The 14,682-nt window shown below is 41.7% G+C and overlaps 1 protein-coding gene across 3 annotated transcripts in view; it reads left to right on the top strand.

Moving 5' to 3' along the window:
• Positions 1-14,682, top strand: part of MDGA2 (MAM domain containing glycosylphosphatidylinositol anchor 2) — a 1,075,710-nt gene that overhangs the window by 473,176 nt on the left and 587,852 nt on the right. For all 3 annotated transcript variants that reach the window (XM_068254164.1, XM_068254163.1, XM_068254165.1), the window contains exon 2: positions 3,774-3,913. In XM_068254164.1, coding sequence (XP_068110265.1) covers positions 3,774-3,913 — 140 coding nt within the window. The remainder of the gene's footprint in view (positions 1-3,773; positions 3,914-14,682) is intronic.

The following is a 14,682-nucleotide window of genomic DNA, read 5'->3' as shown; positions in this document are numbered from 1 at the left end:
TACAAGCACATGTGAGCGCAGCATCTTAAAAGGAGAACTATCTATTTAGACTGCATATGCAAGGATACATATATAAGTTGTCCACCCTTGGTGGAAGGGTGATATACCCTCTTTTCCTATCTACAGAGAGCGACATCTTAGTCCTGAGTGGGGTCAGGCTTAATCTCCCCACCTGCGTATACAGTGGTTGCCTTAGAGCAACCCAGGTTTGTAAGTATAATACTTACTTTTAACATTTTTCTCTATTTATACAACATACTACACTATATTGGGCTCTCGGTCTCCCTTTTCTTATCTATTTAGACTGCATGTCCCGCCATCTAAAGATTGGCAAAGCATGCTGGGATTTGTCATTCTTTGCTTTGGGCTGCGCACGCCTGTTCTAAGATGTGTTGTGTGGAGGAATGTTCATCTCACTGAAGTCAGAACATTTCCTACAAAACATCTTGTCTGTTCTTTTGGCTCATTGGCTTATAAATCGCGGACTTGTATTTGCTTGTAGCATGTAAATGCTGAACGTTACAGGTCAGCTCAGGATACAGAGCACTTATTCAAGGCTCACTTAACTTGCAGGTCTGCTAGAGAGAGAAAATGGAACACAGAAAGCATCCGGTCAGATTCAGTTGCCAAACAAAAGGAAAGGATCAGTGTTTGTGTTTTTTTTTTTTTTTTTTTAATGGTGTGTTGTAAACTGAAGAAGATACTTAAAGAGAATCTGTATTCTGATATTCTTACACTAAAAAGCATACCATTCTATTCCTTATTTTCTCCTGTGCCCCTCTGTGCTGTTTCTGCCACTCTCTGCTGCAATCCTGGCTTGTAATGAAGAGTTTTAGGCAGTGTTTACAAACAAACTAACCAGCTTGTGATAGGCTCACATAAACAGAGTGTGTGAGTCATACAGAGTGTGCAGGGGGCCTGCAGAGGGTGTGTATCGCTTCTGTCCAATCACAAGCAGCCCTGCATATTCCACACATTCAAGCCTGAGCCCGACAGACACGACAGAGGAAAGGAGATAAGATTTATTACAGAGACAGTGCAATTAGGAAAGGCTGCAGTAAGCCAGAGCACATTAGACAGGCATAGGAACTTATAGGATAGAAGAACTAAGGCTGAAAAATTTGTTACAGAGTCTCTTTAACTACTTTGGCCTCCTGGACGTAGTAGCTACGCCCAGGAGGCCATGTGCGCATCCGTGCGCTCCCGCGGCCGATCGCGCGCGTGCACGCGCGCTCCCGCCCGCGGTTCGTTAGCCTGGCAATCAGTGAATCGGGCTATGGTGCCCAATCACTGATTGCTCTCCCCCGCTGAAAAAGCGACAGCTTCTCTCGGAAGCTGTGCCTTTTCTGGCTGTAACGTCCCCCATACGTCGCTCTAAGCATATGTTACGCTTAGAGTGACGTCATGTAAACAAACTCATGGCCGCTATCTTGTGGCTAAAAAGTAAAACTACAACTACAAGTGAAAAAAATAAAATTCAAGACACATTTACATTATAAAACTATGGCTTACATCCCACCCTCCCAAAAATACCCAAATAAAATGTTTAATACAAAAAAAACAACAACAACATTGCAATAAAAAAAAACATGTAAATATTTACCTAAGGGTCTAAACTTTTTAAATATCAATGTAAAGATGAAATATTTCTAATTTTTTTTTAATTTTAAACTTGTAAATAGTGATAGATGCAAAATGGAAAAAATGCACCTTTATTTCCAAATAAAATATTGTCGCCATACATTGTGATAGGGACATAATTTTAACGGTGTAATAACCGGGATATATGGGCAAATACAATACATGAGTTTTAATTATGGAGGCATGTATTATTTTAAAACTATAATGGCTGAAAACTAAGAAATAATGAATTTTTTCAGTTTTTTTCTTATTCTTCCTGTTAAAATGCATTTACAGTAAAGTGGCTCTTAGCAAAATGTACCCCCCAAAGAAAGCCTAATTGGTGGCGGAAAAAACAAGATATAGATCAGTTCATTGTGATAAGTAGTGATAAAGTTATAGGCTAATGAATGGGAGGTGAAAATTGCTCGGATGCATAAAGTGAAAACGACTGAAGGCTGAAGTGGTTAAAGCAAGCCTAAAGCAAAAATAAACTTATGAGATAATGGCCCACATGCGATTTACATTTTTCTCCTAAGTGATATTTTCAAATTTGTCAATAAAATGCCTTTTAAATCACCAGCAAGCATGAAAATACTGAACATAGTTTTGGTAATACCTTATCTTGTACTTTTTGGTACTTTTTTTAATTGCAAAGTGCTGAAAAATTATTCTAAATCGAAGATGAAAAAAATTGTCTCCCAGGAGAAAACTCAGAAGAAAATGTGAATTGCATATGAGCCAATGAATTGTATGTGCAGTAAGGCGAAGCAATAGAATATTTGTAGCAATGAAAAGGGTCTCATGTTGTTTTCCAATACAGGAAGAGTGTTACAAAACTTTAGCTGTCATCTATGCAAAAGAGCTTCTCTGAGCCATTCGACCCAATGGGTCAAATCCTGTTTACTGAACAGCCAAGAGACAACTTGAGATAAGGTTTTACTGTAGGACAGATCAAAGGGTCATTATTTCTGCTTTGTTTTATAGCTTAAAAGACAGAGTGTGGCTTTAAAAATAAAATGGAGAAAGTATGATGCACTGTTATAAAAAAACAAAAAACTATATAATTGAAATTTAAAATAGGAGACTCTCTTCTTTGCTACTAATGTTCTATTTACTATCCATACTGCACATACTAATCATTATATCATATTTTTTTTCACTTCAGGTTTGCTTCAAACCCTTTGTTTTACAGAATACATACAAAAGACTGTGTGGGAGGGAACTGTGAGTTTTTTCCCTCCAGATGTCTTAAAGGGAAGGTCCAAGCTTAAAAAAAACAAGATCTAATTACCTAGGGCTTTCTCCAGCCGCTGGCAGCCGATCTGTCCCTCGCCGTAGCTCCGCTCGCAGCTAGTGGCCTCCGCTGCAGGTGCCAACCTTGCCAGGTCGGCATCTTCTTTGCCATCGCGAGCGCGCAACCATGCCACTCGTGAATGCGCTCATGAGGTCTGGAGTGTTCTGTGCAAGCGCAGTACTTCTCGCCTGTGCAGACGCTCCAGTCTAAATGAGCGTGGTCACTAGCGGCTGGCCGCATGCTCACACAGGTGCAGAAGATTCTGTTTGGCATCTGCAACAGAGGGGACCCCTGGCCACCGGCTGGGAGCAGAGCTGCGGAGAGGGACCGATAGACTGCCAAGGGCTGGAGGAAGCCCCGGGTAAGTAGATCTTGTTTTTTCTTTTCAGCTTGGATCTTCCCTTTAAGCAATATCTCAAATTTTTTTGGCTGGTTTAACTGATGCATGTAAAGCTATCTAACAATTTTTCTCAGCATTTTTATTGAATACATCCCTTTACAGTATTTACCAAGTATCCCCTGTTGTGGTCTTACCATCATCTAAAGTACCCCATGACACATATATAGAGTATATATATTTGTTAGAAGTGTTCCATAATTCATTTCCAAGTTTTCCATTATTCTTTAATTAACTAAAAGATACTTAAGTGGGTTTGTTAATAATGAACTTATAATAAATTCTGAATGTAATATATTTTGCTAATATATTTCACTGTGAAAAGTTCCTGTCCCCCTTGAAGCCAGCTGAAGAACCCCATGGGGAAAGTGAGGTGCATGTTGAAGAACTATGTAGCACATTCTATTCTGGATAAATTGTTCCTGCTTGTAATAGTCCTATTTTCTCCTCTCCTTACAGCTCCGCCCACTGTTCGGATCATCCACTCAGGCATGGCCTGTAATATAGAGGAAGAGAGGTACTCAGAGCGTGTCTATACGATACGGGAAGGGGAGACTCTAGAATTAACCTGCCTGGTCACAGGACATCCCCGGCCACAGGTGAGTAAGAAAAGCCCTTGACAGTTTATGTACACACTTCTCTCTAATGGTGGGGCTGTGTATATAGATCAAAATCCTTCTTCGGGCATATATTTTATTGGTGCTCTGCCTTCATCCCCTTCCCACTAACCTTCATTTTCATGCTATCATCAGTGGTAGTCATGTGACCATTACTGCTGCTTGTTATCCTTTTACCTGGGTTTGGCTGAGCTCTGCTGCCTTCGGAGAGGGGGAGTGCAGATTGGAAGTGCAGATTGTGTTTTGGCTACAGACTTGCCAGCATCTACAAAGTGGAGCCTGCTGGTCCACTGACCAAACACAGATTAGTAGGTAACTTAAAAATGGCATACCTAATGCTTTTTTACATTTTGTTAATTTTCTTACACCTTTAGTAGCAGGAGGGGGTTACAAAAACAACAACAACAAAAAAACTTAAAACAATGATACTTGGAGACTGGCTTTAACATGAAACCCTACTTTCACTGAACGTTTCTACAAACATTGATCAGTACTCTACAAGACATTTGTAACTCAGTGGTTTTAATTTCTTTTTATTTTGTAGCTAGCTGACAGCTATGAATTTCAAAAAGGGCTTGAACGACAAAAAAGTAGAAACCGAGAGCCCAATCTAACGTAGTATTTTTGATGAAAAATGACAAAATTGTATGAATGAAATATACTCACAAGTATGGGTCACCTCATAGGCAACCACTGATTGGGCAGGTGGGGAGAATTCGAACCTGACCCCACTCAGGTTTAAAATGTCGCTCTCTGTAGATAGGAAAAAGTTGGGGAAAACACCCCTCCACCAAAGGGCGGACCAGATATGTAATAGACACGAGGACAACAGAGGCGCCAATGAAGGATAAAAATGATCAGACCAAATGAGCCGTAAAAAATATAACAGTAATATTTATTAAACTAAATGTGCAACGCATTTCATGGGCCAACATCCCGCTTCATCAGGCAATCGAGTGTGGAGAACACCAAATTGGTCAAGAGCGCCTCAATTGGCCTGATCATTATTTACCTAAGGGAGGTGAGTCTACCCACTTCCTTCCTTTTAGACGGTTTGTAATCCTTTTTTTTCCTTGATTGGTGCCTCTGTTGTCCTCATGAATTTCGAAAAAAACTGTCTGAAACTGAAATTGTCTTTCTTAGTAAGTCTGGAATCTCTTCTCTCTGTGTGGAGTACAGACTGCATAGACATCTCTCATCTTCCTGCAGGAGTAATATGTTGCACAAAGTAAAAGCTTGATACTCATTTTCCTCACTTGGATCAATCCGTTGACTGGCAGCAACCTTAGACACTCTTAAGTCTGTGTGAAATACCTGGTTTTGCACATGGTTTACTTGCTTACATTTAAAGGGAACTGTAAGTGAAATCTGACATGATGAGATAGACCTTTCTATTTACAGTGACATACAAATACATATGGTGTGTTCCTTTTTTTCTTTCCCTGCCTGAAACTGACAATTCCCTTCCATTCGAGATCAAGTCCGACTATAGCATCCCTCACTGATAAGGAATTACAACCATAAAACACTTTTTTTGGAAGAGAACTGAGTTTCTGAGAGCAGAGGATAGTAAAAAGAAAAAGGTCAATGGTTTGTATATTTTAGCTCCATGAGACACAACATATTTTGTCACTAAGCTGGGACAAAAAAAAATACATCTACTTTTTAAACATAACAAAACTGTGGGGCATCTAAGTCATTTTGTAGATAGATACAATTTTTTATCTCATCAGTTTATTTTCACTTAAAGGTACCCATACATTAGAACGAGTATGGGCAAATTTATCTCTAATCAAATTTAATTAGAGATAAATTTGTCTCTAATTGAATCTGTCCATATACTACAAGCCGATTCCCATCCGATTTCAGCATGAAATCATCAGGGAATTGGCTGAGCCACCGCTCTCCGCCCCACCACTGCCCCCAAAATGTATAAATGTATGTAATGTAGTGCATTTATACATTACCTGTCCTGTAGCAGCTTCCGCACGGCGTCCTTACATTTCGCCGGGTAACAGCCGCATACACGCTAGCGGCACATAGCGTCTGATGTCAACCGCTATGCACCTTCATGACGTCAGAGCAACACCGGCGAGTATGCGGAACTTGATAGATTGGAGATGGACGGAAACCATGTGGAGGCTGACACCAGACAGGCAATGTATAAATGCACTACACACTGCATACATTTATACATTGCAACGGTGCGGGTTTCGTCGTCTCATCGCTCGTTCGCAAATTGGCCACCGTACCGCCGCGCACCCGACCAACCAACCTCGGCTCAAAACTTTCCAACATGCGCGATCGACTGTGCGGCCAATTTCTGTCAACAAATTGGTCGCCTTGTCGGTTGGGCATGTACTTGGCAGCACCAATTTTCATCCAATTCGATTATAATAATCGAATTGGATCGTCGATTGGTTGGTTGGTCGCCTAGTGTATGGCCCCCTTTAGGTTCAATTTAGGCAAGCTGAAATAAGGCTTGCCATTAATCCCCTCCAAGTACAGAGCTGCATTGAAGAGATTGTTTTTTTTTTTTTTCAGCAATCAGGGAGTTTCAACTTAATGTAATATAACATAACTTATCCATAATGCAATGGCCAGTGATAAGCGGAAATGCCTATATTCTTTTCACATTAATTATCACGAAAATAATGTTAAATTTGACTTACTAGTGAAAATGCCATCTAAATACATTTGTAATGAGTTTGGGATGATTATTATATTTTATTTTGTATTTTATTTTATTTTTTGCATTTATCGTGAATTTCTGAACTAAAATAAATTATTTTTCGTGGTAAAAATTAATATTTTCACAGTATCGTCATATTGTTAAAATACAATGTATTTTCGCAAAAACTTTCTTTATTTTTCTGGGTTCAGTGGTGTCTTGGTCCCACCTGAAACAAGCATGGACTTCATGTGATCAGACTTAAAGAGGAACTCCAGTGAAAATAATGTAGTAAAAAAGTGCTTCATTTTTTTACCATAATTATGTATAAATGATTTAGTCAGTGTTTGCTCATTGTAAAATCTTTCCTCTCCCAGATTCACATTCTGACATGTATTACATGGTGGCATTGTTACTGTGGGCAGGTTATGTAGCTGCTCCTAGCTGGTTTGGCTGTTAGAGACAGCTGTAAACAGCTAATTCCTGTCTGTGAACATTGTTACATTGTGGCAGTTTGCCCAGAGTACCACGGTACTCAAAGCTTCTTGTGGGAGGGGTTTCAGCACAAAATCAGTCATACAGCGCCCCCTGATGGTCTGTTTGTGAAAATCATTATATTTCTCATGTAAAAGGGGGTATCAGCTACTGATTGGGATAAAATTCAATTCTAGATTGGAGTTTCTCTTTAAGTCTGAGCACCTTATGTGTACACTAAAATATTACAATAACAATAACAACATTTCTATGGCACTTTTCTCCCATAGGACTCCAAGCGCTTAGGCTCTCTCAGATCCTGTAGTTTGTAGTAGGATAAAGTATTCAAACAACAAAAAATATTTTTCTGCAAATGTCAAACTGAACAGGTGCGTTTTCAGTCTGGAATTAAACACGTCCAGAGATGGAGCAGTCCTGATCTTCTGAGGTAAGGAGTTCCATAACGTAGGAGCAGCATGACAAAAGGCTCTGGGACGAACATTTTTCAGGTGGACTCTGGGTATTACTAGATTATTAGAACCTGTGGATCTGAGATTGCAGGGATTGCTACACAGCCGTAACATTTACGGTATTTCATGTATCCAGGGCCCAGATTATGTAGTGATTTAAATGTCAGTAGGCCCATTTTGAATAGGACCCTCCATTTTATAGGTAGCCAGTGAAGGGGGTACAAGACTGGTGTTATGTGGCATTGACGGGGTTGGTTGGCTAACAGTCAGTATTCTGCATCGGCTGTAAGCTGTTAGAGGCAGTGGAACAGCAATATAGCCAGGCAACTGGCATTGTTTAAAAAGATATACAGTAAATATGGCAGCCTCCATATCCCTTTCACTATAGGGTTCCTTCAAGCAAAGTTCTCACCATAAAGGAAAGTAATCAAGGAATATTTGTTTGTACCATTAGTATTATTATTGTTGCACGTTTTTTGAATGCTGGTGTTTTTCTGCAATGCTTAATAATGAACATGGAACAATCACTAAAAACCATAGTATGTTTTTAGATGTTTCATAGCTTAGACAATAAGGATGAGCGCGTAAATCTTGTGAATACGTTTATGCCGTAAAAAAGGAAAAATTCATTTATGGTGAAATTTTTGCAAATTTGCCACGTAAATTCAACATGAGACGTAAGTGGGCTATTATACTTTCTACATCCTGTAGCGTCTTCCTCCCACAGTTTACTTTTAAGCTGAATACTCACGTGACGATGCAGGAAGATTGATCCCAGTGATGTCCACCCACAACATCGATCTATCATCCTGCTAGTGGGTACACTCGACCAGGCATGGGCTTACCAATACTTACGAGTGCCTAAGCACTCAAATCCGTGATTTAACCACTTGAGGACTGCAGTGCTAAACCCCCCTAAAGACCAGGATATTTTTTCCCTAATTAACCACTGTAGCTTTAAGGCATAGCTGCAGGGTCACACAACTCAGCACACAAGTTATTTCCCCCCCCCCCTTTTCTCCCTACCAACAGAGCATCCTGTCGGTGGGATCTGATCACCCCCCACGGTGTTTATTTTTTTTTAATTAAAGATTTACATTACTATATTATTAATAAATTTAGTTGCTTCGTTTTTTTTAAGCCACTCCCACCCCCCAGCCGGCCAATCCTGGCGATCGGCTGTCATAGGTTTCTGCCTATGAGAGCCGAATGCTCTCACGTGCCCCAGGGGGACAGCCGTGTCACACGGCTGTCCCCAGTACAGCATTGCTATTGATCGCAGAGCTGCACATGTAAATAGACGGTGGTTACGCCGTCTAACAGTCTCCCGGGCAGCGGTCGCTGCTCGGAGACTGAAAGCAGGGCAGAGCTCCGCCCCCGAGCAGGAGATGCACACGCATCTTGCGCGCGATCTCCTGCAAACTGCATCCCCAGGACTTGACGCCAATTGGCGTTAGGTGGTGCCGCGGCCACGCCCATTGGCATGGGGCGGTCTTGTAGTAGTTAAAGGAGACTTAATTGCCTCAGGTGTGTGGCGGAGAAACAAGGGATTAATTACCCATAAGTCCGGCGGATATTGTGTGCTCCAAACAGCTTGCATGCGTCCTATTGGACGCGTTGCAAACCTCACCACCACGCACTTCCTCCTTCCGGCTTGAAGGAGGAAGTGCGCGTAGTGAGGCTTGCAACGCATCCAATAGGACGCATGCAAGCTGTTTGGAGCGCACAATATATGCTGGACTTATGGGTAATTAACCCCTTGTTTCCCCACCACACACCTGAGGCAATTAAGTCTCATTTAAATCATGGATTCGAGTGCTTAGGCACTCGTAAGTACGCGTGAGCCCATTACTGCACGCGACATCACGCGGCAGTTGTGAATGAGAATTCAAACGATCGCAGCACTTTGCACAAGAGGCATTGGGGACCCTAAAGATCTGATCCGCCGATGTGACGACCTTTATCGCCATGCCTCTCCAAGTGTCATTCTTGTAATCGCGCGCCTATACCCACATTGCAAGATTGTGGTAACAATTGCTCATCAGTCAAAAAATCGCTGGCCGTTGGAAAAAAATTGTTGCATAAATCACATAGTGGGCACGGGCCTTTATGTGTAGGTATTCTGGTGAGCTCATTGGAAAGGCCACTCATTTTTTCTCATGGGTATCTAAAGTATTGCCCAGAATATAGCATAGCTTCATGAGAATAAAGCATTCAGAGGCTTTCTGTATCCTCATACAACTCACCTGTTCAGCGATGGGTCCTTCTAGTCTAAAGCTATTTAACCAGAGCTTGTCAAATACCTTTCTTCTTGTGGCGCTGCTCACAACATGTTTGAGCATATGCAGAGTCCAGACAGGACATGGGAGAATAGTGTTTGTACATGCCCAGAAGAACAAAGCACTTGTGTGTATGGAGGAAAAAGGCCATGCATAAGCGGCTTCATTCTTCTGGGCATGTGCAGATCTCACTTGCACATGCCCCATCTGGTTGTGCTTGTACATGGCCAGGATCCAAAAGAAGCAGAGGATCCTGTGGGGGAACGGTAGGCTGAAACAAGATCTAGGCAGTCTCTAGACCATCCAGAGTCTTCTAACTGAGGTAAGTATCTAAATATTACTTCCTCTCCCCACCACAGGTTTGCTTTAACATTCAGCATAAAATGCTACATGGGCACCTGAAAGGAAAAGTACACTTTTTTTTCCCTTTTTTTTTAAATTGTCCAAAATGCTTAGACATAAAAATATATTGTTACATGTTTTTGTATAATTTTTTTTTTACATCTGAAAAAAGAGCCTTGTTTTTTCATCACTGAGGTAAAAATAGCATTGTTCTATGGAAAATAATAGAGCCCAGCCTAGTCATAATCAGTCACCAAGTCTGGTGATTTGGCTCTTGCAGAGTTAGTGATCTCATTACTACAATAAAGCAGCATTCTCTGTTGCTCACAAAAAAATATATGCTGTGGTACCCACTTTTCCCTTAGAAACCAGGAAAAAACAATTGACTCATGCATAAGCCTTCTCCCTAGTATCGCTCCCTCTACTGTAGCCAGATGTACCCCAATGATGATACAGCTGTGTCTCAAGATGCCACTAGATGGCGTCATAGATATGAGACACAGCGATTTCCACACAGGAAGAATCCCTGATCATTGCACTGCTGACAGGTTGCTTGCACGCTCCCCTCCACAAGCCAGGGGACACAGGTAGTCTTGAGCAGCATACTTTGCTCACCATGTTGCAGGGGATGGAGGAGGGGGGGGTGCACAGACACAGCAGAGAGCCAGCTGGCAAGAGCCGGATCACCAGTGCATGATCCTTATGATCCCTTGCTAGTAACAAAACCTCCTCCACTATCCATTCCGCTCCAATGACTCACATATAAGCAGAGGGATTATATGCGAGAGAAAAAATAAAATTATATATATATATATATATATATATATATATATATATATATATATATACCTTTTTAAAATCTACACTTCATATACTGCAAATATGTATTTGTAGTATATTCTGTATATAATTAAAATATATATATATATATATATATATATATATATATATATATATATATATATATATATATATATATATATATATATATATATATATATATATATACATATATATATATAATATATATTTTGTGTTAAATTCTGTAAGTATCCAAAAAATATCCTTAAAAAAAACGAATATACAGTCCCTTCAATTTGTTTATGTGTATTATGCAAAAGGATCGGTACAGATTGGCTTATACAAAAGAACTGGTTCATTTTTCTTTCTGCGCTTTCTTTTCCTGGCACAACATTTCCACAAGCTCTGTTCAATCTTTCCAAACATGCTGTATTTAGCCTTCCCAGCCTTCCCCGCCTGCCCCGCACAGAATTTTACTTATAGGAGATTGTGTCAAGATGGGACTGGGTATATTATTGCTCTGCTGTAATTATGCCTGCAGTTGTGTAATGTGTCATGTAGTCTAGAAAACAAATATCTGTAGCCTTTGCCAACTTGGTCCTATTGCTGGCTCTGTGCCTTCCTCCCCGGCATGTCTGTGCTGTGAATGTTAAGCAGAGAGGAGCCGAACAGTGTGCAGCTAGCAGGAGATGAGTACTGAGAGAGCCGTCCCCCCGAATGAATCTGTTTATTTGGATATATTGCTCCTGTATTTAAAACTAGCCGGCAATACAAAGCCTCAAAAAGCAGACATGAAAGGAGCCTGGAGAGTTGCTCTGTGACGGAATACTTTGTAAAACCAATTTTCGCAGTAATCTAAGCAGGCTAATGGGAGATATCCCTACTCTGGTTCAAAGTGGGCAGCTATTTGGTCCTTTGCTTTTTTGTGCTAATGCAAGACTTCAAAGGGAAGCTCCAATGTCAATATTGCTGAACCTCTTTATCCAGAGAGCTTAAAATAAGGGTTCATTTAATGGACAGTGCATTATATCGGCAGTGGCAAGGAAGGGATATTTATAAGAGGTAGCATTGCTGTGCACATCAATATGCTGCCTTTTTTTATTATACGTGGGCTTTTGTTTAGAGAGGCTATTTGACTTTTTGACTCGTAGAAAGACAATTTGATATGTGGTAATGGATAAGTTCAGTTTAAATGATACTTCAGATTTTCTAACCTGCCATGGAATCACATTGTGAAAGTAATACTATCCCTGTATCCTTTCTGTAGAAATTCCACCTCTTGCAGCTTGCTGCGCATTGAAATCAGCACATGTTCTCTCTCACTTCCGCACTAGATGTCACTGTCCATAGACTGGAGATGCTTAGAAGTAGAATATGCTGAGCCCCTCTAGTGGTGGGAGGAGGCAGAAGCAGCAGGAGGCGGTAGCTTCAGGTGGCTGCAAGTCCCAGGTGCTGAAATGACCAAAAAGGGTACCAGTACCTTTTGAGAGTGAATGGAATAGAGAACTGAAGTTGTGAGGACAGGGTCGCTTAAATAAGTTAATATTCACTCTTGAGGAGAAGATATTAAGAAGGGAATATAATTAACTTGTTTGAAGGATTTTCCACTAAATGTTGTATGTGGGCCATTTATACTCACTTTAGGGTCACTGCATAAGACTTGATGAAATCCCTTGAGACTGGAGACATAGTTTTAATCTACAGCCGTAGAAAGGGCTCCTCTCTGTGAGGGTGTGAAAATGTGGAATATACTTCTATCAGAACTGGTTCTAGCAGGTACAGTAGATGACTCTGGACAAGGATCAATACTAAATAATAATAAAAAATGTCCATTAATGAACGGTGAATGTTGTTCTGGGAATTGAATCTGACAGTGACAGTAGTAATGAGGTGATAATGGCATGCATCAGGTACAATACTCTAATTGTTTTATCCAGATGTAAATGTAATACGTTGGCATGAACAAATTCCATATTTCAAAACATATATAGTTCATAGAGAAGTATGACAGATCCCATAGCCTGACAGCTGTTTTGCTCATAGTGTCTTCAGAAAGTATTGGTGGGATCTAGAATACAGCCTTAAAGGATACCCAAGGTGACATGTAACATGATAGAGATAGACATGTGTAGGTACAGTGCCAAGCGCACAAATAACTATGCTGTGTTCCTTTTATATCTTTCTCTGCCTGAAAGAGTTAAACATCAGGTTTGTAAGTGGCAGTTCCTGTCTGAGTCAGGACTGGGTCGGACTACAGTGTGACCCTCACTGATAAGAAATTACAACTATAAAACACTTTCCTAGCAGAAAATGTCGTCTGAGAGCAGAAAAGAGATGAAAATGGTCAATAGTTCATAGATTTTACCTCTGGCATACTTCAATGAATGTGTCATTCCCTAACACTGCAAGATTCCCTAACACTGCTACTGCCTGTAGAGCGCGCCTGTAATAAATGGGGAAGAGGCAGCTGCGGGCAGTTTGGCGTCCTCCGCAGCTGCCTCCATTCCTCTGACCAGCATGTCACCCGTGCCTCTGGCGTCTAGCATGCCGAGGACGGGTTTGTCAGCCGCACATAGGGTTGCATTGTCGCGTGCGTGCGCGCACAGACAGGACCTTTATGCGGGGAGGAGGCACGTCAGCTGACCAGCTGGTCGGCTGGCGTCAGAGGAGACCTTCGCCGCTCCTCATTGGCTCAGAGAAGTGGGCGTGCCAATTGGGTCTCCTCTGCTTCTTAAAGAGAACCCGAGGTGTGATTAAAGAATGTTATCTGCATACAGAGACTGGATCTGCCTATACAGCCAAGCCTCTGTTGCTATCCCAAACCCCACTAAGGTCCCCCTGCACTCTGCAATCCCTCATAAATCACAGCCGTGCTGTGAGGCTGTGTTTACATCTGTAGTGTCAGTCTCAGCTGCTCCCCCGCCTCCTGCATAGCTCCGGTCCCTGCCCCCGTCCCTTTCCTCCAATCAGCAGGGAGGGAAGGGATGCAGGCGGGGACTGGAGTTCTGCAGGAGGCGGGGAGAGCAGCAGACTGACACTATAGAGATAAACACAGCCAGCTCTGACAAGCTGTTTGTCAGCAGCGTGGCTGTGAGTTATGAGGGATTGCAGAGTGCAGGGGGATCTTAGGGGGGTTTGGGATATCAACAGAGGCTGGGCTGTAAAGGCAGATCCATCCTCTGTATGCAGATAATATTCTTCAAACCCACCTCGGGTTCTCTTTAAGCCTCTCGGCTTCATTTACAAACTGTCTGCTGTTGCGAATACATCCGTGTTAGCGCTCAGACCTTAGAAAGATCCGGTGTGCTTTGATCCAGGAGGAAACCAGGGATTTCACACTAGATAGGAATTATTGTATTACTCTGTATTGATATCTGTGTATGATTCTGGCTTGCCTCTGACCTCTCTCTCGTTTACTGACTCTGTACTTCTGCCCATCTGAACCTGTTGCCGACTTTGCCTGTACAGTATAACCACCTTCCTATTGCTATCTGATTCTGTACTGTCACTACCTGTCTGTTGCTGACCCTGCCTGTCTGACCTGCCTCCCCACCAGAGAGCCCTGATCTCTGGTGAGGCCCTCTGTACTGATAGTACCCACCAGCTCCTCTGGTGAGGTATAGCTGAACCTGTCAAGTACTACTGTTGCACCAAGCACTATACATAGTATCCATTCTGTGTCTTGCTATACTTGTATTATTGGTGATTCTGCAG

Source organism: Hyperolius riggenbachi, chromosome 9, assembly GCF_040937935.1.
Source record: "Hyperolius riggenbachi isolate aHypRig1 chromosome 9, aHypRig1.pri, whole genome shotgun sequence".
Classification (NCBI taxonomy): Eukaryota; Metazoa; Chordata; class Amphibia; order Anura; family Hyperoliidae; genus Hyperolius; species Hyperolius riggenbachi.
Note: the sequence above shows the minus strand (reverse complement) of the source record. Positions and strands in the feature narration are given on the sequence as shown.